Below are 27,755 nucleotides of genomic sequence, written 5' to 3' on the forward strand. Positions count from 1 at the left end.
ATCCATGACGGTCGTGACAGACGACCGTCGTGTATCCATGGCTAGGGGGAAGCACGAGAGAGAGAGAGAGCTAGAGAAGAGAGAGAGAAAGAGAGAGAGAGAGAGAGAGAGAGAGAGAGAGAGAGAGAGAGAGAGAGGAGGTCGGAGGGAGAGATATCTCACACAAAAGCCTCGTTGCCTGAGAGATAGAGATAGAGATATAGTAGGCTACTGTAGACTAGACACTAGACAGCAGCATGATATGAGACTGAGAGTGTGACTACATGAATGAGGAAGCCTGGCTGGCCCACGATTTAATGAGTTGGTAGAATATGGCCATTATTATTCATATTCCATAGATTTTTTTTAAAAATAGTTTTTCGATCGTTCGTAATAACCAACATGCCTGCAGCGTGGTGCGTACCGCTGTAGTCTAGTCCGTCTGTCAGTGTGATAATAATAATAATACCGACATGAGGGAGCGTCCCTCCGGCTGCTTTGCATCTATAAACCTCGCGTCACCACCAGCAGCCTTTATTCCACCGACTCAGAGCTCTTCTCCTTCCTGCCGCCGCGCTGATCGTCTCGCCCGGCTCGCCGCTCTCCACCGCCCGGGGGCCGGCATCATCCTCCTCCTCCATCATCATGGTGGCCGGGGAGCTGGTCCAGGAGGAGCATCTGCGTGCTGCTGACAAAGCCGCTACTACTACTACCGCTGCACCTGACGACATCACGGTGATGTGCAAGAAGGACGACGTTCCTCCCGAACCGGACGGAACGACGACGTACGAGCTGGTGCAGAGCAACGGATCACCAGCGAGGGCGGAGGATGATGCGATCCACCTGAGCGATCACGCTCTGGCGGAGCAGGAGATCCCTCAGCCGGATGAGAAAGAGGCGATGCTGCCCAACGGAGGAGGAGAGGGAGGAGGATGCGGTGATAAGGGTCTGGAGACCCGGCTCTATTGGCATCGCTTCGCCGTGCTGGCGGTGTTCAGCCTGTACTCTCTGGTCAACGCGTTCCAGTGGATCCAGTACAGCATCATCACCAATGTCTTCACCCAGTACTATGGGGTGACCAGCGACAAGGTGAGTGTTGGTGTTGTTGTGGACATTAAACTGAACATTTCCCTCCCAGTTCAGAGAATGAATGAAGAATTGCAGCTAAATGTCTTTCAGTAGATTTATTTGATACAGCAGATGACAATATAACAATGAAAAGATCACACCTCATGTGTTAACTGTGCATATACAGTATAGCTCAGGGGTCTTCAACGTTTTCAGGCCAAGGACCCCCTAGCTGAGAGAGAGATGAAGCAGGGACCCCCTCTATATTGTATAAAATTGTGTTTCAGATAAACGTTTGCTGCTTTTTTCCCTCTACATCTATAACTCTTTGCCAAAAATAGCAGATCTAGTAGATCGGCTATTTTTGGCTAAAGTTCTCATCAGAAAAGGGATGCTAGGGTCCAAGTGGTTAATGTAAAAACAATATATATATCACAAAGATTTGGCGGACCCCCTGTAGTAACTCTGAGGACCCCCTGTTGAAGACCCCTGGTATAGCTGAATAGGATGGGGTAGGTCTATAATACTGTAGAGTATTTTAACATCAGTCATAATGCTGGTACTTGGAGAGACAAATATTGTACAATATAGGTGGTACTTAGTCTAAAAAGGTTGAGAACCAGTCACTAAACATTTTGTAATGTGTATTTACATTATGTGGCCTATTAAACAGGACCATTGAATCTCGTTTGTTGTATTAGTATTATTCATTATTGTTTGTTACCAAAATTCATTAGCCCCTGCTCTAAAAAAAAACAGCCCCCCCATAGACCCCCCCAGTCACAATTTTCTGGAGCCGTCACTGTATATGAACATGAAAGATGGACTGAAATGAGAATAGACAAAGTGATAAGAGAAAGCTGACAGCTTCTGGTTGCCTGGGAAGGCAAAGGGAGTCTGACACAGATCCCAGTATTGGTATAAAAAAAACCTACAGAGTTCCAGGAGGATGTAAGTTTAACCCCAAGGATACAAATGTAATCAGACGACCCTGATGCAGTATTTTTGGGCACTCCATTCATGGAGAGTGTCTCTTAGCTCTTAGCAGACCTTGTATTGAACTGTACTTTCCTGTGCCTTTTTTTTTGCAAACTGCTAATAAAGTATTCAATCAATCACATGATCATAACAATGTGCAAAACATGTTTGACTCTTAAATGATGGTGGATTTTAGACTTTTGTTTTAGGTTATTGGATTTATTTGATAGGCGATTGCGTTTGTGAGATTTGTGCTGTATTGTAAAATATTTCAGTGTTTTCAATGGCACCTGCATCTTTAAACCTGTGATCATGCTGAAAGTTGAATAAACATAACATAAACATAACAACAATCATGTGTACTTCTGATTGCACTCATTCAGAATCCAGTCCTACAGTAATACTCAAATAAGAGGAATAATGAATGAATAATAAGTTAATAACAATAGTAAATCAACAACGATATAAATTGTAATTTTCCATTAACAACAAGGTGGACTGGCTCTCCATCGTCTACATGGTGGCCTACATCCCGCTCATCTTCCCGGCGACGTGGCTGCTGGACCGCCGGGGTCTGAGGCTGACGGCGGTGCTGGGCGCCGGCCTCAACTGCCTGGGCGCCTGGCTCAAGTGCGCCAGCGTCGCCCCCGACCGCTTCGCCGTCACCATGGCGGCGCAGGTGGTCTGCTCCGTGGCGCAGGTGTTCATCCTGGGCCTGCCGTCGCGCGTGGCCTCGGTCTGGTTCGGACCCAAGGAGGTGTCGACGGCGTGCGCCACGGCCGTGCTCGGGAATCAGGTGGGCCTAAAAAAATCTGATGGTTGTCTTGTGTTTATATGAAGGTGCCTGACTGACTGACTGACACACACTGACGAGGCTATACGCTTATACCCATTCAATCTCTGTCATTTTAGATTTCTTTGGCTATTCAAAAACAGCAGATCTACAAGCTCATGGCGCGGCACCGAGTGCCGCGCCATGAGCTTGTAGATCTGCTATTTTTGAAAAATCTCGAACATTTTTGCATATCTTCAAATATATCTTTTTTTAAAGCGAACATTTGTAAAATATTTTGTTCAAGATGCAAAGATTTGAGTTACAAATGTTTGCTTTAAAAATATATATATTCAAAGATTTGCACAAATCTTCACGATTTTTCAAAAAATAGCAGATCTTCAAGCTCATAACTTGTATATCTGCTACTTTTTAATAGCCAAAGAAATCTAAAATGACAGAGATGCGTCCCCGGATTGAATGGGTTAAGTTGGGCAGGTGTTGCGCATCAAAAATAGCAGATCTAGAAGCTCACAAGCATTCAGCATGCAAGTATAACTCAGGGTTTATAGAGTTCTGTTAATCACCAACTGTACTGGGATTAATCTAAAGCCACGATGTGTGGTTCCTTTGGATGCTGTTGTCAGTACATTATGTAAACATAAAAATATGATATGTTAATCGCCTCAGGTTGTTTTCTGTGGGTTCTGGATAAGCAGGAGGACCACTATGTAGCCACTACATTGAAGGGTAATAACAGTATAGTAACTAAAGCCTGTGTATACATCATGTGTGTCAGTCTCTTTATTCATCTCACTACTAGCCTATGTCATGCACTAAACCGTGCCCCCCCCCCCCCTCTCTCTCTCTAGTTGGGTACAGCTATAGGTTTCCTGTTGCCTCCAGTCCTGGTCCCCAACACTCCAGACCTGGACCAGATGGGACGCAACATCAGCGTCATGTTCTACGGCACTGCCATCATCTCCTCTGTCCTCCTCGTGCTCACTGTGATAGGTAGGTACTGTCTGTCTGTCTGTCTGTCTGTCTGTCTTTTGGGGCGGCTGCTTGGGAATCAGAAGGTTTCCGGTTCGATCCCCCGGCCACTCCTCCTGGCTGTATATGTACAGTCGAAGTGTCCTTGAGCAAGACACTGAGCCCTATAGAGCGTGCCAAAAATCCTGAAGGGGGCGTCAACAAGTGTCTTTTGGTAGCAGCGGACATCTTTGAGGGGTATAAACCAGGTTGACTTAACATTGCCCAAAACAAACATGTCTTCGCTACTATGCCGCGCCCCCCGGTGGTGACGACGCGTTGGCACGCTCTATAACTGCTCCAGGATGAGCAGGTTTGTTGTGACTTGCATGGTTTCCTCAGACGTCGGTGTGTGAATGTAATGCACACTGTTAAGCGCTTTGGATAAAGGTGCTAATCACCATTTTGTTGCTGTCGGGCAGAAACCTCTTATCTCCATATTTTCACTTTTTGTGATTTTTGTTGTTGTAAATGAACACCCTACTTGATCATACTACAGCGTCACGTCACACAAAAGCATCAACAGTAGCAGATCCGCAAGCTCGAGACATGGCACAAAGCGACACGTTTTGAGCTTGCTTCTGTAACAGTCTATTACCCAGTGCACACATGTGTTGTGAAAATGTAGAATAGCTCTAAAAAGCAATGATGATGAAATGGAGATAAAACAATGGTTGGTGTAATTCTAGATTTGTGTATTCCTCTTTGACCGTGTGAGGGAGACGGGACACAATACAAACACTACACCTGCTCTGAAGGGCATAGGACAGCGCACGTTGTCGCCGTGCAGTGGTACCGCTACAGACAGAGGCATTGACACACACAGAGACAGCCACAGAAAACAAATATGACTGCTGACAATGATGACTTTCAGACTGATTCTGAAACAAATTCACCTCAGTTATTAATTTTTAAACATATTTCTATTGTACTTGGAACAAACAAAATTCACCTGTATTCTGCAAATGTGAAGATGTGCACTCAGGCTCTTATCAAAAATCAGCACCGCGTTTCTCAACATATGCAAGGCAAATTGAACAGAATTGACTGAAAATTTGTAAAATCTAAAGGACACATCACGCAACAGTGACAAGGTTTACAAACTGTCTCTGTGAGTGCTACTTTTGCTGTTTTTGAATTTGAATTCTGAAAAGTAACAGTTTGAGGTTTCCACCCGACAGAGACGATATATTTAACACCTCTCATTTCCTCCTCACACACACACACACACACACACACACACACACAGTCTCTTCTCGCTGCATTTAATTCTCTCTCTCACACAAAAACATGCACGTAATAAACACACATGAATGTACACACACACACACACACACACACACACATGAATGTACACACACACACACACACACACACACACACACACACACACACACACACACACACACACACACACACACACACACACACACACACACACACACACACACACACACACACACACACACACACAATCTTGGAGATTCTGTAGCGTATATATATGTAGCCATCTGCCATCTGGTGTCTCAAAGCATATAGTTCAGTTGGCTGCCTGGCACCTCTTGTATCTTTACATTCAAGTTAAGCCAACAACAGGCATACCTTTGTAGACAAGAAAAGAGTTCTGTGTGTGCGTGCATGTTCGTTTGTGTGCACCTGCGTGCGTATGTGCGTGTGTGTGTGTGTACGTGCATGCATTGCACACACACTCAGATGCATACAGTACATAGGCCTACCAGGTGCGTCCAGGTCTAACTTCCCATGAATTGAAGGCTATGGCCTGAGAAGTATTACTCCTTCTTTTCACACATACCCAGTTTGCATTTGTTCTGGGTGAGTGTGGGGAATATAGCTGGGCGATAGGGGCAAAACCAAATATCAAAGTTTTTTTTACCAAGTACCTCAATATAAATATTTATTGTGTGTGTGTGTTGTGTATTGTGTGTGGAAAGAGGCTGCCCATTTGATTTGCACGTGGACACTTGTTTTACATCCAAACTTATGAAATATCAGCCTTTGGTGGAACGTATTATGGCCTTACGATATTGATTGATTGATTGAATACTTAGCAGTTTTCAAAAAAAGCACAGGAAAGTACAGTTCAAGACAAGGTCTGCTAAGAGGATTTTAAACCCAAGAAAGCCTATGGCTTGTTTCCATTGGGGTCCTTTGTACTCAATTCATCAAAACATTTAGTCACGGTCTGTGTCACGTGAGGACACACGAAGCAGAACAAGGCAAGCAGGCAGATCAAGTTATACCAAACAGACTTATAGCAGAACAATCACAGGCAGGAACACACGGTAACAATGATTATAATCTGACAATGGAACATTAAACACAGGAAGGTTTAAATAGACACAGACTAACAGGACACAGGTGAAACATAATTACAATCAACACATGATTGGCTGAAACTGAACAGGACACAGTTGAACTTAACCTCGCGTCACCAGTCTTTCCACCTCGGATGAAAGCCTGGTATGCGTTACTAAAGACCCATATGATCCGGTCTAGGCCACGCCTACTGAAAAAAAGAAAAAGAAAAAATAATCCTCTTTCCGGATTGTCGCGATCCGGTTTTGCGGTGCCGCTTTGTTTTGGTTCCCCAATCCCTATTTAAATGGAATAGAATTTCCCCGTGGGATAATATGGATAATACAGACGCTAAATAGTCTCCGGAAAGTACACTCACATTTTTATTTAAAAAATAAGCTAAACTACGCCGCATCAAGGATTTTATTAGGACGGACCTATTTTGGGGTGAGACGTCTTTCCGGTTTGTCGCGATCCGGTCGCTGATGACGCGCCCGGTGACGTAGGGCTACTTCCGCTCCCGACCGGATCATATACCCGAAAAGGAATGCTGCCCAGGCTAAGTTGAACTACATTTGCAATTACAGACTGGTGACAAGGAACACTAGGAACAACACTGCATAATAAGGTACCCAACAGACAGTTCATGACAGCCCCCCCCCCCCCCCCCTTCAAGGGATAGTTGAGCAAACCAAGAGACAAACAAACTAACTGACTGACAGACAGACAGACAGACAGACAAGCGGACAAACAGGCGGTCTGACATAACAGGTGGTTAAACAAGATAGAAGGGAGAGTAGAGGACTAGGTAGTAGACAGGCACACAAGCAGACTGGCATACACCCTAGCAGACATACAGATAGGGAGTGTGAGAATGCCCGACTTGCGGTTGGAGTTAGTACAGAGGCCTTGATAGGGTGCAACCAAAAAGGTGTATTTATTCCGATTGTTCACCGACAATACAAACAATACATGAACACAGGAGGCTCTCCACACAGGTGACATGGTGGTGTCCAGCTCTCATCCTACCACCAACTGAGTGTGTTTGTGGCTGGCAGCCTTTTATACTCAGGTGGAGGCAATTACTTTGGACTCAACCATGTCAAGGGGTAGATTACCGGATAATACACATACATAAATACAGATAACATGAACTCTCTTAACATCTATTAAAGCTCCATGAACTACACCAATAATGCTTATTTATCCACACTATACTACAACATAACTATTAGCAATTGCAACCACACATCACATCATAACCCCCCCTCTGTTATCCTGCTATGGTCCAGCCCAATCATGCTGGCAACAAACACGTACTGTTGAGCATTCAATCAACCGCAACAATAAAACCTCACACCACAAACATATTGCACTCTCTCCATATTGCACTGCAAGGTGAACTGTGCAAAATACTAAAAGTGCAAATGTGCTGTGCAAATATCAGTCAATACATGAAGGTTATCTCAAACATAAGTAACAGAGGACCTCTCTCTGTTACAGGGAGACAGGCAGGCAAACAATTAGGCAGGACAGGGTACCTAGGTGGGCTAGCAGACGGGGCAAAGTGAGAGCTAGCAACCTTAGTAACAGGGGGACTGACAAATGGAGGAACAGCAGTGCTAGTTACCTAGGAAACAGGCTGAGGACAGGGCTATGAATAGGGATACAAACTGGGCTAGCACCGAAATAATAGCAGTGTTTTTAGGCGATCTAAAAGAAAGAACTAAGAGTGGCAGCTGACCTGCCGTTTCTGTAATATAAGTGTAAATATAATGATTGCGCGACGCATCGTCTTGATATATAACTGTGTTAGCCTATGTTCTCATAGAAAACAGCCGTGGGGGCGTGTTTGGACGCATCGCTGTCACTCAAGGGTTCAAGGGGCGCGGCCTTTGACCAGTGTGCGGTGGAGTCCTGAAGCACGCGTCACGCGGTGCGGTTATGGTACCATGAGGTGCATGCATTGTCGAAGTAACCATGGATAAGTGTTCCTGCACTGTCAACTTGTCCTTGTGTTTGGGAGTCTGGGTCACGTTCACAAACTTGTGCTCCTTGGCCTGCGATTGTGAGGATCGCAAAAGACTAATGCAAAAAACATTCTGTATATATTAAGTCATCATTGTGTTGATGACTTAATACATTTTTCCTCTGCGTGTTAATAAGCATGTGAAGCAGTTGTATCTGGTTTGACCGTAATGTAACCTTATTCTGATCAGTGTTTGGATCTATAATGTATTTGTTTATTTGTTTATTTGTTAGGATCCCCATTAGCTGTGCCCTAAAGGTTCCGCTAGTCTTCCTGGGGTCCACATATAAAAACAATACATACATTTAAAACATACATTTAAAAAGACAAAACATAAAGAGAAAAGATAAAGTACATTAAACTTTATAGTCCATATACAAAATAATTTTAAGAACACATATAAGACTAATTATAATGCATTGAAAAACATCTAGAACGTCCTACAACAAATATTTCCCCATTGTGTCTCTTTACTAGCTTTTTGAATAGTGATTTCTGTGTCAGTTTGGTCATTAATATATTGCGCTTTCTGTGTAGATCCACATAAAATAAATGTGTGTGTGTGTGTGTGTGTGTGTGTGTGTGTGTGTGTGTGTGTGTGTGTCCAGTCATAAAGGACCGCCCCCCGCTGCCCCCCAGCCAGGCCCAGGCCGTGCTTCCATCCTCCCCTCCAGAGGATTACTCCTACAGACGCTCCATCGTCAACCTCTTCAGGAACAAGGCCTTCCTGCTGCTGCTGGCCAGCTACGGTAAGGACAGGAGACAGGACAACATGCATGGATCAAAGTTCTCACTCGCCAACCACTGATTTCACTCATTTGGAGGCTGGAATCAGCCCTCCAACCAGTGCTCGAAAGTAACTAAGTATATGTCGTTAAGTACGGTACTTAAGTAAAATGTTGAGGTATTTGTACTTTTTCAGTACTTTTACTTTCTACTCCACTACATCTCGGATCCGAATATTGTACCTTTACCCCACTACATTTATTTGAAAACTTTAGTTACTTGTTACCTTGTAGACTGATTATTATTACAAAACATACTACTAAGTAACTACTTCAGCCCTATATACATTTCGGCCATTTGAAAATAGCCGATCTACAAGCTCACAATGCGTCGCTCACAATGCGACGCATTGTGAGCTTGTAGATCTGCTATTTTTATATGCATAATGAGTACTTTTACTTTTGGTACTTTAACACATTGTGTGCCAGAGGTTTATTAAAATGGGTACGTTCAATGCCAGCATATCTTCCATCCACTTACGTTGGAAAACGGCTCCACCACGTTAAAAAGAAATGGAGATATTAAGCTTTTAGTCAAGGACAGGTTAACATTGGAGCGGCCAACCGGAAGCATTTTTGACATGGATCCACATCCGGCCTCTCCTTCTCAGAGACTCCTTGGATGATCCCAAAGTTTCGTTAGAGCGCCCCACGTGGGAAAAATATATTTAAAAAAAAATGGGCCATAAACGGTCCGGACCGTTTATGGCACTCAACGTGTTAAGTACATTGTGATGCCAACACTTTTGTACTTTTACTCAAGTGCATTTTTAATTCCGGACTTTCATTTGTAACAGAGTATTTCTATATTGCAGTAGTGATACTTTTATTTAGAAACGTGAGTACTTTTTCCAACACGTCGCGCTGCGAACCTACGTTGTGAGCTTGTAGATCTGCTATTTTTGCTTGTCAATTACTTTATATAATCTCTAAAAGAGCAGAATCTGTCAGCACCGTGTGCCTTTAGCATGTAGTGTTGTTGTTAGTAGGAATAAACACAGCAGCACCTGGGAGGAAATGGATTAAGAAAGGGGAGGTGCTGCCCCCAGAGGCTAAAACAAAGGAAAACAAACAAAAACAATTCTCCCTCTTTTTTATACCAAATGGGTTCCCAGCTTGGTTATTTTAAGATCAAAGTGTATTTGAAGAGGTCAAACTAGCAATAGAATACATGTTCAGAAACGTCTTCCATAAACATGAATGGTCTCAGATATTTTACAAAAACAAAGCCTCAATTAAAGCTTCAATCAGTGATTTTCTTTTTTTCAAAGGGTTGGCTGTATGTGGAACAGCAGCAACCTAGGTTTAGAATGATAATAACTAAACGTTAAAATGTTACATTCTGTACTGTGTTAATTGTTTAGGAAACGCTAGTGCGTGCGTGCGTACGTGCGTGCGTTGTGTGTGTTTTTGTGTGTCTTTGTGTTTGTGTGGGGAGGTCTCCTTTCTCGCTGTTTCATAAATCACTGATTAGGATTTGGCAAAATCTGACAAAATAATAATAATACCTGGAATATATATATCTCTTTTCTTAGTACTCGCTTTACATGTGTGTGTGGGGGCCAGGGGGAGAGGGAGAAAAAAGAGAACAGCTTTATTAGGAAAAAAGAACTTGGATAAGCAACAAAACACTAAAAACAAGAGTTGAAAGAAAGTCAAATGTTCCAGTCATTTTATTTTGCGTTATTCCATGAACATGGCTACAGACTAAATGGATTGTCAAAGGACCGTCCAAACCCCAACAATGGTAACAATTAGGGGTGTAACAGTTCTGAAGCCGAACTAGAAAGAGATCTAAAACGTCCGCAGTCGCGAATCGCGGATCGGTCTTCCTGTGGATAAAACTTTTTTTTTTACTCTGAGTCTCGAGAATATGGGTTCTATTATTGTTGTTCTATTATTATATAATTTATTTTAGTCTATTGTTATTGCTATTACTTCTAAAAGTAAAAGCAGCTACTACTGTTACAGTAATGCTGAATGCCTAAATTGACATTTGTACTGTATTTACGGTACCACTGATTAGCTGATGTGACTTTTTTTCAACGAGCCTTTATGAACCTTCTTCAAGGTCATTTGAGTGAAAAACACATTATCATATACTGTTACGACCTGGGGGGATGTTACACAACACCCCCCCACACCCCCCCACCCACACACACACACACGCACACACGCACACACGCACGCACGCACACGTGCGTGTGTATGTTATCCTGTCTACCTGTTATCCTGTGTACCTGTGTGTCTTACTTTATATTCTGAGGGAGTTATTCATAAAGTACTTGCACTTGTTGTGGACAAAATAACCATGCAAGTAGTATGTATTCACAATACAATTCATATTTATTATACACATTATTATTATGCAGTTAGTCTGTTGTAATGTTAAATAGGGCCTTTGTTTACCCAATGGGCTGGCTGTAGTAAAACAGTTGAGAGTGCCTGACCTAAGGGCGATTACTGAATTAAAAAATAATGGCCCCTTCCTACAAACTTCACATAAGACTGTGGGTGCTGGGTGCTGGGCTAAAGAGGCCTCAGTTCAAAAAGGTAGAGCCCGCACACCAAAGCAGGTAAAGGCAGGGGCGCAAAATATATATATATATATATATATATATATATAGGTTTTTTTATATGTCATATTCAGCCATTTTGTTAACAGTGTATCTGAAATCCGTCACAAACCCGCAAAAAAAGTACCCAAACCCCACCAAAAAACGCAAATCTTCACACACACGTGCACGTGCCCACCCGCTCCTGCCTAGCCCAGCCTACGCTAGCGTTCTGGCTACGCCACTAGGTAAAAGATTTACTTCTTTATTACAAAAATGGCAATGTTTCGATCCACAGCGGAAGAAGATTCCCAGAAACCAAAATACTTTTCTAGGACCAGGACAGGTCCTCTCTTATGGCGGTTAGAGTAGGGTAGGGAGTCACAGTTATTAACGGCTGTTGGTAGGGCATTCCACATTTTGGTGGCATAACAGTAGAATGAATTTAACCCTGTGTTTGTGCTGACATTGGGTTGAACAAGATCAGTGGAGCTCCCTCTGGTGTTGAACCTGCGTGTCTCTCACGTTGTTGAAGTAGTCTGACAGGTACATGGGCACTCCTGATCCCTTGATTATCTAGAAGACCAGGTCCAAGCCAACTCCCTTGAAACCTGACACATGCTAATTCAAAATGAAAATGAGCTCAACGGACGGTCAACAGCATCGTCAGTACGAGTATAGTATCCACCCAGCAAAAAGCACATTTCTTAGGATTATGCCATTTCCAGGGGTTTTAGTACCTAAGTAGCCCTTAGTTCAGTGGTTCTCAACTTGTTCTCATCCCACATGATTTATTTTTTTTGGGGGGTGGGGGGTCCCCAGATGACAGTGAAGTGACAATTTAAGGACTTTTAAGACCTTTTTCATACCTAAAAAAAAAGAAGGAAAAAAAGACCATTACTTACTGCATCAAAAATAAACAAACCATATTCCAAAACTGGTCAAACATTGGCCAAATTGTCAAAAAAATATAAGAAAGAGGCATTTTGAAAATAGACGATCTACGAGCTCACAACGCCTCAGCTTGTAGATCTGCAATTTTCACAAAATGTATATGTGCTTACTGTATCAGGGTGGGGGTCCCCAGCTCAATATATGATTCATTTGGGGGGAGGGGGGGGGTTGCGGCCTGGAAAGGTTGAGAACCACTGCGGTCAGTGCCGTTGCACACTGTCAGTTCCGGTAATCAAACCACCCACCCTACCCTGTGACTACTACTAAGTAAGCCGCCTTCCAAACCCACCAGCTGCCTGTTTTATACTATATCCATCAAATTGCACATGACCGAGCACCTCGAGGTGCTCTGGGAATCCTCCAGTCCTGTTAAAAGCCTTGTCAAATCAATCCCACTGTGTCGTTTTTTGTGTCTGTCACTTCCACTTTTCTGTTATGCTGTGCTTCCTGACCGGGTTTTCTGACTGTGTTTACTGAGTTAGGAGAGTCTGTGTCCTGCAGCCATTTGTTCCATTAGTTAGATTTTATCTGAGCAGTCAATGTGACACAGACACATATTCTCCCAGTGTTTTTTTTGGCAGCACATTTCATATAGAACCTCCAACCCTGGCAGTGTCATTGACTCGCTCTAACTTTTTTAGGAGATTGGAAGCAGGTTGGAGTCTATTATTATTTCCAATGGGAGAGTGAACACAGCTTCTGAACCATTCTTTAGCTCCATGGTCACTGAACTAAATATTGGACGCGATCATCACAAGACACACAATTATTCTCAAGATTTTCATACCAAAATGTTATTTTTTTCAGAGACAAATTATTATCAACCTTTCTTTGTCCCACTCTCGCGGGATTTAGCACCAGTAAACAAACGTTCACGAGATCTGCCGTCGCCCACTTGTAGGATTTGTGTACCATTTTGCCTCTAGTGGCTCCAATTGGGATGGCGGATCTTCATAAATTAGCCTTCTTTGGCCATATTAAAGTAACCCACTACCAACGTTTGACCAAGTTGCGGGGGGGGGGGGGGGGGGGGGGGTCAAACTCATGCGTTTCTGTGTCGCTGTTCTATGGAAGAAATGAACCGTTTTCTCTATTTGTGTTTGTAGGTATAATGACTGGCTCCTTCTACTCTGTATCTACTCTTCTCAACCAGATGATCATGGCTTGCTATGAGGTAAAGTCACAGTAGGCTACTGTATGGATATATTTCCCTCAATTTTTAATAGATTGTTGCATTCTTTCTGCATTTATTGATAGTACACAGTAGAGAGAGACAGGGATAGGGACACACATACAGGGACTGTCTTGGGGATGTGCATGGGGTAACGAGAAAGATGAAAAGAGAGTAGGAGAGGGAGAGAGAGAAAGAGAGATGAAGGGAGGGAGGGGAAGCTGACGCTGAAGCAACGAGGAGACATGTCTGTGAGTCCATTGTCTGTGACTGAGTTCATTAGCTGCTCTCACGCATGCCTGCCACCCAGAACAACACTCTGTGTGTGTGTGTGTGTGTGTGTGTGTGTGTGTGTGTGTGTGTGTGTGTGTGTGTGTGAGACACACACACACACACACACACACACACACACACACACACACACACACACACACACACACACACACACACACACACACACACACACACTGTATAAACCCAAACAGTGGTTCGGGAGTCAGTGGTTGGGTCACGGACCAATTTTTATGGGTCGCCAGTAAATATCCCCTTTTATTTTTTTGTTTCCTACTTTTGAAACATAAATAAATAAATAAAATATTTAAAAAAAGTTTAAACAAAAAAATCGTCAATTAAAAACAATTCCAACATCTGTCTTTCTGTTTGTCTCACAGACACAAATATACCGACATGTGAATATGACTTTATCTCTTGCTCTTCCTCTGTTTCTGACTTTATCTATCGTGTTTATGTCTTAACGTACTGTTAATCATTATGATGGGAATATTATTCACCGGAGTATTTCCGCATTTTTGTGTCGTTCATTCGTCTCGCCTCCGGTAATTGTGTGTTCACTTTCAAATTCAAAGTGCTTTTTGCCATTTGAATTGTACAGTATGTACAATTCATACACTGGAATACGAGTATGAAGTTCCAAAAAAGGTTACAAGGAGGGAATAGAAGATGCATTTATTGTGACAGGCCTACATACAAGGTTTCATGGACATGGCGATGAGACGCACTGCGCTCAAGCCCCCAGAACCACGGTAGAACATTGAAGCGTCCGACCTGGTGGTCAAATCTGGGATAGCAATATTTCCGCATTTAAAATGCTACTGCGCGTGCGTCTACCGTTTGAAAACCTAGTGGTGCCGGCTCATAACTCTATGGCCTGCTCTATTGGCTCCGATATTGGCTCCGATATTGGTACTTCGGGCAGACTTCCGGGTGCTTCAAACACCACTGAGCAACTCTCATTGAAATGAATAGCTGGGGCAGGGGCAGTCTGCCCTCTAGATATATTATAACTCTATGACTGTGCTTGGCTAGAAGCTTTTACAGAACCAGTAAAATCCACTCTCACACAGACACACATGTGCGCGCTGTACAACTTCACACACATGTACCACCATGCAGGCTCTCTCTCTCTCTCTCACACAAACACACACACACACACACACACACACGTAGTCACACAAGACTTTCCCTCCTGTGTTAGGTTCTCTATTTCTACCAGTTAAAATGTCAGATGACTTAAGCAGTCCTCCCTCCCTCACACACGCACGCATGCACGCACGCACGCACGCACGCACGCACGCACACACAGACAGAGCATGTGACTGGCTATCCCTTCCATAAGATGACCCTATGTGTTCTGACATGGCCTCTTTATGGAGAGATATGACCCTATGTGTTCTGACATGTGGCTCTTTGTGGAGAGATAGGAGAGAGTTTACAAGAGCAGAAAAAGTTGCCTGTCAGCTGTGTGAATGTTCACTGCTGCTGATGCAGGGCTGTGGGTTCACACTGTACCAGGAGACGGTCGCAGAGAGTTGTGCAACATGAGCAAGAGCATATGCAGTGGAAAAAAGTACTCAAATGTTTTACTTAAGTAAAAGTATCAATACTGCAATGTAGACGTAATCTGTTACAAGTAAAAGTCCGGAATTCAAAATGTGCTTGAGTAAAAGTACAAAAGTATTGGTATCAAAATGTACTTAAAGTACCAAAAGTAAAAGTACTAAAATGTTTGAAAATAGCCGATCTACAAGCTCACAACGCGTCGCGATGCGACGCGTTGTGAGCTTGTAGATCGGCTATTTTCAAATAGCCTAGGTATAGGGCTAAAGTGGTTAATGCATGTTTTATGATGTAATAATTTATATCTGCAAAGTAATTAAAGTAAAAAATACAATATTTGCCTCTGAGATGTAGTGGAGTAGAAGTAAAAGTATAGACAATTGGAAATACTCCAGTAAAGTAAAAGTACCCCAAAATTGTACTTAAGTACAGTACTTGAGTAAACGTACTTAGTTACTTTACACCACTGAGCATAAGGCAGACAATCACACTGAGACACCGTGCAACCAGCAAAACAGTTTATCTATGGTCCACCGTGCATGCACACACACATCATGTCTTTTGTGCACGCCTCTCTCAGCTCAAAACACAGCGTTTAGAGCTTGTAGATCTGCTACTTTTGAAGCTTTTGTGTGACGCTGTAGTATGATCAAGTATAGTGTTAATTTAGGGGAAAAAAACACAAAAAGTTAAAATACGGAGATAAGACATTTCTGCCCCGACACCAATGATTTGTACATGAGCACACACACACACACACACACACACACACACACACTCACACACACACACACACACACACACACACACACACACACACACACACACACACACACACACAATGGGGGCAGCTGTGCTTGAGTGGGTAGAGAGGCCGCCTGGGAATCAGAAGGTCACTGGTTCCTCCCCCAGCCCGTCCTAGTCTATACGTGTGTCCAGGTCAGTGCTGCCAGATTTTACGAGATAAATAAGCAACCAGCAGGTTTATGAAAACAAGCCCAAAAGAAGCGACTATTAGGCCACATGAGCACTTTAAACCTCTATACTGTATACACTGGCTTTTTGAAAATAGCCGAATGATGCGACGCGTTGTGACGCGTTGTGAGCTGTTATAGTGGCTTTGGAAATAACAAAATCAATGGAGCTAGCACAAAAACGAATTCCACCCACTGTGTTACACCTGGAAACCCTGTGATGTGACAATAAAGTTGATTCTGATTCTGATCTCGTCTCCTCTTGTCTTCTCTGTCCACAGAACCAGGAGTTGAACGCAGGGCGTATTGGACTGACCCTGGTGGTAGCTGGGATGGTGGGCTCCATCATCTGTGGCCTATGGCTGGACTACACCAAGACATACAAGTACATAACACACACGTGCACACACAAAACGACACACACACACACACACACACACCAGTCGCGTAACGAGGCAACAGTGTGCCCCGACGCGAGGTGGTCACAGCGGGCCCTCATGAGCGCACATGCACGCGCGCACAACGCGTGCATGTGCGCCCGGAAAATTTTGCGGTTATTTAGTGGTTTCTGATACTTTTTTTGCGGGTTTGTGACGGATTTCGGGTACATAAACAACGGTTTTGTAACAATGTTAAGGGGCACACCCAGGTTTATTTTTTAATTCATAATTATTTTTTTTATATCTTAATTTTATTTTTATTTTATTTTCTCTTGGTGGGGAAGTGCCCCTAACGTCATGGGGCCCAACGCAACCGCGTTGTCTGCGTGACGGTAGTTACGCCCCTGACACACACACACACACACACACACACACACACACAAAAAGACAATCTCTTCTACGCACACCTACACATGCATACATGGATTACGTGCATACAATTCAATTCTCAATTCCAAGCAGCTTTATTGGCAAAAGAAAACATACATTTACATTGTCAAAGCAAGAGTCAAAACATAATAACAACAATGTAAGACAACAAAATGGGGAAAGTATGTACAGTTGGAGGGGGTACAGAGCTATGTCACATTGCGACAGACCTTATATGTACATGACATGTTATATATACACCTTTTTTGAGACAAATAACAGCAATCTTTTGCAGTCACTTTTTCCCAAAACAATTTAAATAGTACACACAAAAGTCTCAGATTTAAAATGTGTTTTACCCATTAAGACCTGGAACGTCACTTTATATTTCTTGGGCTATTCAAAAATAGCAGATATACAAGCTCATAGCGCGGCACCGAGTGCCGCGCTATGAGCTTGTAGATCTGCTATTTTTGAAAAATCTTGAAAATTTTTTTTTTTTTTTTTTTTTTTTTTACTTTTTTTCCCCCCAAGGATTTAGAAAAAAAAATTAAGAATCGCCTCAGGTCTTAAAGGGTTAAAGGTAGCAGCTCCATGTATATGTGCAGTAGGTCTATGTCAGGTTAGTTTGTCTAATAGGAGAGTACCAAAGTCGTACCAAAGAATGGTGCTTTTTCATACACCGACTCCTCCTTTACTTTTACTTTTACTTTACTGGAGTATGTCCAATTGTCTATACTTTTACTTTTACTCATTTACAAGTCTATTTATTTTTTTACTGAACATGTGTTCCTGTGTTCTTGGTCTTCTACTCTCCAGGATGACCACTCTGCTGGTGTACATCTTGTCGTTTCTGGGCATGCTGGTGTTCACCTTCACCCTGGACCTCAACAACATCTACCTGGTGTTCGTCACTGCCGGAGCGCTCGGGTAAAAGACTGACCGTATATGAACTCTTACAAACCAAACTGTGTCTGTGGTGGATAGGACTGTATGCTTTAGAGAGAATCTAAAGCTGTAGTTACGTATATATTGTGGAACCGTAATTTCACCCCAGTAGCTTTTAAAAAAAATCCTCTTCTTGGTCACAGATGCGTCGGAGACGCTGGAATTGTCCGTAGGGAATGTTTTTAACAAGGTGAGGGGATGTGAAAACTGTCAGCTCGCACAATCGTTTTGCGGTCTGTGTTCTTACGGAAGATGGTGGTATGCAGCTCCCCTGAAGATGACTTCATGATATTGAGGTCCAAAAAGTGAAAGTAGCCAAAATCTACAAAGTTACTAGTAACTAGTGTTCAAATAATTGTAGCAGAGTAATTGTACACCACTGGTCCATACCAGATGATTCTGTGGAGATTGGAAGGGCCTGTGATGTGCTTCTCTTGCCATAGTCCTAATAAAAGGCATGCGTAGTTGGGGGGCAAAACTGGCACCCATGGCTGTGCCTCGTTTTTTTGTCTGAACAACCTGTCCTGGAAAACAAACACGTTATTGTTTATCCATTCTGTTAATGATTGAATGAATTTGTTTGGTGGATTGTCAGTCGTCCTGGACTGTAGAAAGTGATTTATTGCATTAACAGAATGGACGCTAAACAATAATGTGTTTGTTGTCCGGGACAGGCTGTTCAGGCAAAAGCGAGGTCTTAAGTGTCGAAACGCGTCGGTCAGCTGTTGCCTTGCTCATCTGCAAAATAAATCATTTATTTTTTCACCTGAAGACGGAGTGCCTCAGTATTTCTTCCCCCTACGGTCTGCCTCACCACAAGCAGAACTTTGGCTTCCTTTGTTTCTATGCCTGAAGTATACCTGTTCCACTGAAGAGCACCTGTTTTGAGAGCCACTGTGATTGAAACACAGGCAGCGCTTCCTTTTCTTTTGTTTTAAAACAGACTCACATGCTGTCTGGGAGAATATTGTACAGTATAGTGCTTGTTATATGTTCAAACACAGCTGCTGAAGGCAGGTGTGGCTGTTTACGGTTGCAACGTCAAACGTGTGGTGTGGGTCGGGGGCGGGTATTTGCAAGCTAAGAACATCGGGTCACCATATCTTGTCTTTGTTATCCTGGTGTGTGTGTGGTGGTGGGGAAATTGGGGTCCGGGGACCTCCAGGGGTCCTTGGTGGGGTCGCAGGGGGTCCCCAGCAAAAGTAGTTAATATAGCGGCACAATTATTTTAACCACTCTATCCATTTAAGTTGGCTATTCAAAAACAGCAGATCTAGAAGATATATATATATTTTTTAAAACCTTCTCTTTTGGGGGTCCCTGGCCCAAAACATTTTCAGATGGGGGTCAGACCACGGCCAAATATATATCAGGGTGTTCCTTGTCTTGAAAAAGTCAAAGAGAACCACTGCTGTAGGTTGAGTCACCAAACCTTGTCCTATGTCCTCGTTGCTAACCAACACAAACATGTGTGTGTCCTCCAGGTTCTTCATGACCGGGTACCTCCCTCTGGGCTTTGAGTTTGGAGTGGAGATCACCTACCCGGAGTCTGAAGGAACCTCCTCGGGTCTCCTCAACGCCTTCGCCCAGGTAACAGAGGTCAACCTGAGGTGCCTGTGTGACTTCTAGGCCCGTCACAATTATTACGTAATCGCCTAATCGCAATTATTATCAAAGTGGGGTCCATGCGCATAGGGTGGATCTTTTTTGTCAATTGTCTCTGTAGGCTGTCTCCTTCAAAAGTTGTGCTCTTTTCTATTTTCTATTATCTATTTTTTCCATTTTCTGGTTTGGGTTCAGGACCAGAAATAAAGGGTTAAATTAAAATGAACGCCATGGGACATTATTTCAGCCTGTTACCTGGCAGAATCTTAAAATACAGACTTCAAGGAATAAGATAAACCAGGTGGCGAAAGAAAATCCACCCTATGCCCGTGGACCCCACTTTCCATCTAGACTAATAAACGTCTCTGTCAGGTGGAAACCTCATACGTCCAAAACAGTTACTTTTCAGGATTCAAATTCAAAAATAGCAAAAAAAAGTAGCAGATCTACAAGCTTGAAACGCGTCGCTTCGCGCCGCGTTTCAAGCTTGTAGATCTACTACTTTTGATGATTTTTGTGTGACACTGTAGAGTGATCAAGTAGGACGTTAATTTACGAAAAAACAAAGTTAAAATATGGAGATAAGAGGTTTCTGCCCCGACAGCATCGATATATAGCTAGGTTCCTGTTTGGAATGCATTACATTACATTACATTACATTACATTACATTACATTACAGTCATTTAGCAGACGCTTTTATCCAAAGCGACTTACAATAAGTGCATTCAACATAGGTAGGGAACGAAAACTACTAATCACCAGAAGTCTTAAGTGCATTTTCTGCCAAAACAAGCAACCAAGAGTATACCTAGCGCTAAGGTAAAAGTGCAATATATCAGCTACCTACTTCCCTAAACAGATGAGACAAAATAGCAGAATCAAATGAGCAGGAGCTAAAACAAATAAGTGTATCGACTAAACAAGATCCAATAAACAATACAACAATAGACAACAAGCGTTCGTACAACTAGTTAACAACAAGTAGGCCAGGCAAAGAGGAAGGGTAGTGTTTCCTGAAGAGGTGGGTCTTCAGCCTGCGGCGAAATATGGGCAGTGACTCTGCTGTCCTAACATCAGTGGGAAGTTCATTCCACCACTGTGGGGCCAGAACAGAAAAGAGTCGTGACCGTGTGGATCGGCCAGAAGGGCCCTTGAGTGACGAGGCAATCAGTCGCCCCGAGGTGGCAGACCGAAGTGCTCACTTCACTCACCTCATGTGTTGATCTGTGTGTGTGTGTGTGTGCGTGTGCGTGTGCGTGTGCGTGTGCGTGCGTGTGTGTGCGTGTGTGTGCGTGTGCGCGTGTGCGTGTGTACCCAGCTGTTTGGGATTATTTTCACACTGATCCAGGGCAGACTGACGACGGACTATAGACCTTTGGCTGGAAACCTCTTCCTGTGCTCCTGGATATTCCTGGGAATATTACTCACAGGTACAGTATGGTGTTTACGTGTGCTTGTATAAGTTTAAATAAAAACACTGGATCACGCTCCCATATTACAGTGATGCTTCTCAACCTTTTCGTGTCAAAGATCCCCAAATTCATATGTATTTGGCTCAATGTAGAGGAGAACGTCATTTGTAAATGTTGTTCCCGAGCCCCGACTGGTATGTGCCTAATGCATCTATTTAATCTATTTAATAACCTATGGCCGTCTGTCTGTCTGTCTGTCTGTCTGTCTGTCTCTCATTCTGAGTTTCTGTTTGGGTCTCATTGAGAATATTGCAGTATTATGCAGGCAGACATGCAAACTGGTAGCTTTTCAGCTACAATAGCCGTTTTGAATCCAAATAGGACAATTGTGTGACACCTGACCCGGAAAAAAAACAACATGTTGTCACATGTCACCTCGGCGCTGTTTGTATGCCTGGCAGAAATGATGCGTAGCCCAGTGGTTCTCAAACCTTTTCATGTCAAGGACCCCCAAAATGATATATATTTGGCCGCTGACCCCCATCTCAAATATTTTGTTCCAGGGACCCCCAGAAGCAAAGATTTGAGTTACAAATGGTCGCTTTAAAACATATACATTCAAAGGTTTGGACACATTTTCATGATTTTTCTAAAATAGCAGATCTACAAGCTCATAGCGCGGCACTCGGTGCCGCACTATGAGCTTGTATATCTGCTATTTTTGAATAGCCAAAGTATAAAAGGTTAAAGTGTTAAAAAAAATGATGCTATATTAACACATTTTGGGGGTACCCGGACCCCACTTTGAGAACCAACGGCGTAGCCTGAGAGCTAGTTCAGGCAGAAACACTCGAGAGGTTTATACGCATGTGTGCAGCACACTATGTGGGCGATGTACTGTATGTGACGAGTCAAGCAAGTGACCAAATTTGGTGGTCTACTTAACCTATTCAATCCAGGAACTCATCTGTGTCATTTTAGATTTCTTTGGCTATTCAAAAATAGCAGATATACAAGTTTGTAGATCTGCTATTTTTGAAAAATCTTGAAAATGTTTGAATATATATTCTTTTAAAGCAAACATTTGAACTCAAAACTTTGCTTCTGGGGGTCCCTGGAACTAAATATTTTGAGCCAAATACATATACAGTAATTGTTGTTGTTTGGTTGCTATATCAGTGGTGCTCCAACTTTTTCCATGTCAAGGACCCCCAAATGTATTTGGCCGCGGACCCCCATCTCAAAATGTTTTGTTCCAGGGACCCCCAGAAGCACAGATCAGAGTTAAAAATGTTCGCTTAAAAATATATAAATATATTAAAAGATTTGCACAAATTGTCAAGATTTTTCAAAAAATAGCAGATCTACAAGCTCATAGCGCGGCACTCGGTGCCGCGCTATGAGCTTGTATATCTGCTATTTTTGAATAGCCAAAATAATCTAAAATGACAGACTTTCCAGGTCTTAATGGACTAAGGTGCACCTGATTCATTGCACTTCTTCTGGCTGTCAGTGCTGCCACTGATGTTGTGTATGTGCTTTATTTGCTCCCTCCACCACCACCACCCCAGCACCACCAGTAGGCTCTGCTGTCCCTAAGGGTTAACCGTTTTCCCCCGGGGGGGTTGGGGGGGGGTTGTTATAGATTGTTATCTCCCTGCTCTTAAATGGTTGTCTGCTAATGTGCTGAGCAGGGAGTCATGTATAAGCAGAGCCTAAACGCCTAGATCAAATATAATATATCCACACTTGTATTTACATTTTATAAATAAAATGTTCTCAACCTATTATTGGTCTCAATCTATTCGTGACTTATCACGAATGAACTAAACGTCGCTTAAATTTGGCATGCAGGCAGGAGCGGTCGCTCAAACATTAACTGCAGGCGGTCAGAATTATAAGCATTGCGGGCGGGAATTGTCAGAAATCCAATATTACTATGGGAGCTTGATCCAATGTGCAGACTATATTTTTCTATTTTAATAATTATGTTCTCCTGATCAGCACCTGGGACACTTTTGGATGTGCGTGCTTTGTTAACATTTTGCATGCGTGTGCGTGTGCGTGTGTGTGCTGTGTCCGCGTCAGTACCTGTGTACTTGTTTCTCACTCATATTGCCATGTGTTTTGTATATGTTTCAGCCTTGATCAAATCGGAACTGAAAAGAAACAACGTCAACATAGGAGCAGACAGCAATCACTTGAAGGCAAGTCCGCACGCACGCACGCAACGCACGCACGCACGCGCACGCACGCACGCACGCACGCACGCCACGCACACACACACACACACACACACACACACACACACACACACACACACACACACACACACACACACACACACACACACACACACACACACACACACACACACACACACACACACACACACACACACACACACACTTTTTACACCTCAGTAAAAAGCAGAACTGAGAGTTGTAGCAGACTGTTTGCTGTGTGTAAGCATTAAAGAACAGCAAAGCAAGACAAATGGTGAGAGTAATCAACCAGTGATTACCTGCTTACTGTAAGCATTAGCTATTCTACTTTCAGTAGCTCAGCTAGCTGCTGTTTATGGGAGCACGGTTGGACTGAGCGTTGTTTGGATAACGGAGTGAGAAAATCAATGAAGACAATACGTGCTGGAAATGCTCCAGTATGCTCTCAGCTCCTAGCCTGCCAGCAGTCAGCCAAATGCCATGGACATACTTCACTATATAAGGATGCAGTGGGTGAAAAAGTACTCACATGTTTTACTTAAGTAAAAGTAGCAATACTGCAATGTAGAAATGCTCTGTGAGCTTGTAGATCTGCTATGTTCAAATAGCCGAAATATATAGGGCTGAAAGTGGTTAATGTAATGTATACTACTGTAAAATCTACAAAGTAAAAAGTACAATATTTGCCTCTGATATGTAGTGGAGTAGAAGTAAAGGTATTGAATTTTGGAAATGCTCCAGTAAAGTAAAATAAATACCTCAAAATTGTACTTAAGTACAGTACTTGAGTAAACGTATTTAGTTACTTTACACCACTGCAAGAATGTTACCTCAGCCAGTTGCCGGACCTCAAGAGGTCATATCAGCAATAAATATCATATCGTGTAAGAGCATTTATCCTTTAAATCCAGACAATGTTTCAGTGCACCATGGCGATTTGGCCCTTCAGCTATAGGGAGTCCAGCTGTCTACAAAGGGACTAGACTATTGATTCAATCTCTTGTCCCATATATCTTAGCTTCTTTCTGCTTGGGAGTGCCTGAAAGAAATGGCCCCTCAGACTAGGTTCCCTTCCCAACAGAGTGCCCTTCAAGAATGCTAGCCCATTAAATCTATGTCATCCATCTGTCCAGTATCTCTCTTTTGGGATTCCTTAATGACTGCCAAGGGCCCCAAGAAGTGTCCTTAAGCCAACTCAATCTGATTGTCTTCCCAGTCTTTGCCCTACAATATTACCCCCCAACCAAGTGTCCTCTGTTACCTGGGGGGGCGGGGGTGTGTGTGGGGGGGGGGGGTGTTGGTCTGGTGTTGTGATGGATCTTTGAATACATACATCTTTGAATACATACATTACAAAGCGAACATTTTAAACTCTTTGCTTCTGGAAAACTGAAACTTAATATTTTGAGATGGGAGTCGGCGGCCAAATACATATCATTTTGGGGGTCCTTGACATGAAAAGGTTTTGAGCACCGCTGATATAAGCAACATACGTGTTTTTTTCAGAAAACTGTTAGGACTTAGAAGACATTAAGTAGAATCGGCCTCAGGTCTTAATGGGTTAATTAAGTGCTGTAAAAGTACTCCTCGCCGTTTCACTGGCTGTTTTATGTGATGAGATACCACCGCTAGAACAAGTAATTCAGAATGTCCCCTTGTTGTGGGAGAAACATTTGCAGGTGGTATATACTGCATTTATAGCTTTATGCTAATGTGGTGGAATCTCTCGAGGAGCAAGGCACCCCAAGCAAGGATGACAGACCAGTCTGCATGTTCACGATTTATTTCACGATCAATTATACATTACAACATCCTAGGTTTAATCTAGCATGTGCACGAGCAGGCAGCAGCGATGACTTAGGCAGGAATCATCCTACCAGCAGAAGAAGCAAGCAGCATCAGCAGTCAAAGCTCAATCAGCTTCAGCTCAATCAACTCCCATGAGTTCCTTGGTTCTGGCTTAACCCATTAAGATCGGGAATGTCGTTTTAAGATTTCTTTGGCTATTCAAAAATAGCAGATCTACAAGCTCATAGCGTGGCACCAAGTGCTATGAGCGTGTAGATCTGCTATTTTTGAAAAATCGTGAACAATTGTGCAAATCTTTGAATATATATATATTTTCTAAAGCGAATATTTGTAACTCAAATCTTTGCTTCTGTTTTTTTGTGGTGCTCAAACAGGGACCCCCCAGAAGCAAAGATTTGAGTTCAAAAATATATACCTGTATATATAAAATATATATATAAAATATATTCAAAGATTTGCACACATTTTCAGGATTTAAAAATATATGTATTTTCAATAGCCAAAGAAATCTTAAAATGACACAGATGCGTTCCGGGTCTAAAAGGGTTAAATACCCTCTTATCATTCCCCGTCAGGCAGACAGAAAGCTAGTTTCAATATTAGCTTCCTGCATCCATTCATCAAAATGTATGCTGCAGACCTAATATGTGCAGTCTGTTCTCTCATCTCTATTTGAATCACAGGCCTTTAGACACAAGGGTCATTGTGACATGTCCAGATATCATATGTGTCATCATGTTTCATCATTACTCTTAATATAGTTCAAGCAAGCAGACATGAAGCAATCTCCTATTCTGTGTCCAGCTGTCTAATAAACATGCATATTTACTCAAATACATACACAAATGTACAGTACATACACACATTCCATAACACTAACTACAGCTGCAGTTTGGGATGTCTCTGAGTCGGTGAAGCGAAATGACAGGTGGATCAGAGACAGACAAAACACACGTTGCCTTATCCTTCTAAAGATGGGCTTATCCATTATAGTCAGTGGATGAAATTCATGCAACTATGTGAATATGGCCTGTTTCATCAGAGGTAAACTGCTTTTTCGGGAACCCGAAGAATCTTTGATGAAAACATTGTCATTTCATACTTAAAGTAGTTATGAAAACAGGAACATTCACACCTTTAATATAGTTTCCGTAATAGCGCATCGTAACGAGGATAGACTGCTGCGTTCTCGGCTGATACCGACAATAAGCCTCTCCGACCTACTTACTTACTAGGTTCCATTCAATTTGTTTGGATGGAACTTTTTTTTGGGATACTTTTGGCCTCAAAGTAATCATCTCTCTCCCTCTTTGTCTCTCTCTCCTCTGCCCTATAGCTCCCTACCGAGTGTCCTGTGGAGTGTCCTTCTGAGAAGGAAACCAACGGAGTCAAGCTCGAACATTCCTTCAGCTTCTCCCGCGAGACCTCTCTGTAAAACCCAAAGGATGTCACACTGGATCACAGGGAAAAAAACTCTCTGTTAAGCCCAAAGGATGTCACACTGGATCACAGGGAAAAAAACTCTCTGTAAGCCCAAAAAGGATGTCACACTGGATCACAGGATAAACGAAGAACAGCAGTCGCTTCTTGCTGACATGGGACGCATACTGTGCGAAATCCTCCAAAGGGAGCGCTTGATTTTCAAGCAACTTAGGGTTTATTCTGATATGTGGAAACTCTTAACACGAGCCCACGTAAAAAAAACAAGCACACCAAAAGTATTTTACAGTCACAAATATGTGGGGTGGATTCTAACCCCCGGGTGGAGCGGGTCCCCTGACAGCAAGGCACACAAGGAGTCTTATCTCCCAGCTTTCATCTGACAGGCTGTGGCTGACCCCCGCCCCCCCTCCTGTGGTGTGGTATGGGGTTCAGTGCACAGTCCTTTTATCGCATGTTCCCAAACACCCGCTGTGGAGATGGAAGAGAACTCTGCTCAAAATGAACGTGGCTCGGTTGCCGTCGTACCATAATAGGGGGGGGTTCGGTTTGTTAAGCAAAGTACAGAAGCACAGTGAAACAAAATAAGAGGAAAAGGCTCCACTGCACTTGTATTTCGTCTCTGTCGGGTGGAAACCTCATATCTAAATCAAGATTCAAATTAAAAGTTGTACAATATTTATTTTTAAATGGTTCGAAATGTCTGTTAACAGGAGGATAATACATGTGGGAAAAAAGTGAAAAAATGAACTTAATTAGGTATTGTCATAACATGTTTTTGACTCAATACATTTTTTTTTAAAGCATCAAAAGTAGCAGATCTACAAGCTCGAAACGCGTCGCTTCGCGCCGTGTTTTGAGCTTATAGATCTGCTACTTTTGCTGTTTTTGTGTGACGCTGTAGTATGATCAAGTAGGGCATTCATTTACGAAAAAAAACACCAAAAGTTAGAAGATGGAGATAAGAGGTTTCTGCCCCGACAGCAACAATTTGTATTATAGTTAAATCACAATGACTCTTTGGTAGAGGCGTGGG

At 42.8% G+C, this 27,755-nt stretch overlaps 1 protein-coding gene across 1 annotated transcript; it reads left to right on the forward strand.

Moving 5' to 3' along the window:
- The first annotated feature begins 262 nt into the window (after nt 1-262).
- On the forward strand, nt 263-27,338 carry flvcr1 (FLVCR choline and heme transporter 1). The gene is made up of 11 exons (XM_084083491.1): nt 263-1,068; nt 2,519-2,821; nt 3,670-3,811; nt 8,783-8,923; nt 13,575-13,642; nt 16,752-16,855; nt 18,099-18,209; nt 19,712-19,817; nt 21,152-21,263; nt 23,388-23,452; nt 26,616-27,338. The coding sequence occupies exons 1-11, from the start codon at nt 625-627 to the stop codon at nt 26,712-26,714; spliced, it is 1,695 nt and encodes a 564-aa protein (XP_083939617.1). The 5' UTR covers nt 263-624; the 3' UTR covers nt 26,715-27,338.
- Nucleotides 27,339-27,755: the final 417 nt, after the last annotated feature.

Source organism: Gymnoscopelus microlampas (genome assembly GCF_963454915.1).
Source record: "Gymnoscopelus microlampas genome assembly, chromosome: 16".
Taxonomy (NCBI): Eukaryota; Metazoa; Chordata; class Actinopteri; order Myctophiformes; family Myctophidae; genus Gymnoscopelus; species Gymnoscopelus microlampas.

What these genes read in the sequence shown, in the direction of transcription:
- flvcr1 (XM_084083491.1), top strand. Translation starts at nt 625, where the DNA reads ATGGTGGCCGGGGAGCTGGTCCAGGAGGAGCATCTGCGTGCTGCTGAC. An exon ending in GCTGCTGCTGGCCAGCTACG is followed by an intron (nt 8,924 to 13,574) that starts GTAAGGACAGGA and finishes TTGTGTTTGTAG; the next exon opens with GTATAATGACTGGCTCCTTC. An exon ending in CAGACAGCAATCACTTGAAG is followed by an intron (nt 23,453 to 26,615) that starts GCAAGTCCGCAC and finishes TCTGCCCTATAG; the next exon opens with CTCCCTACCGAGTGTCCTGT.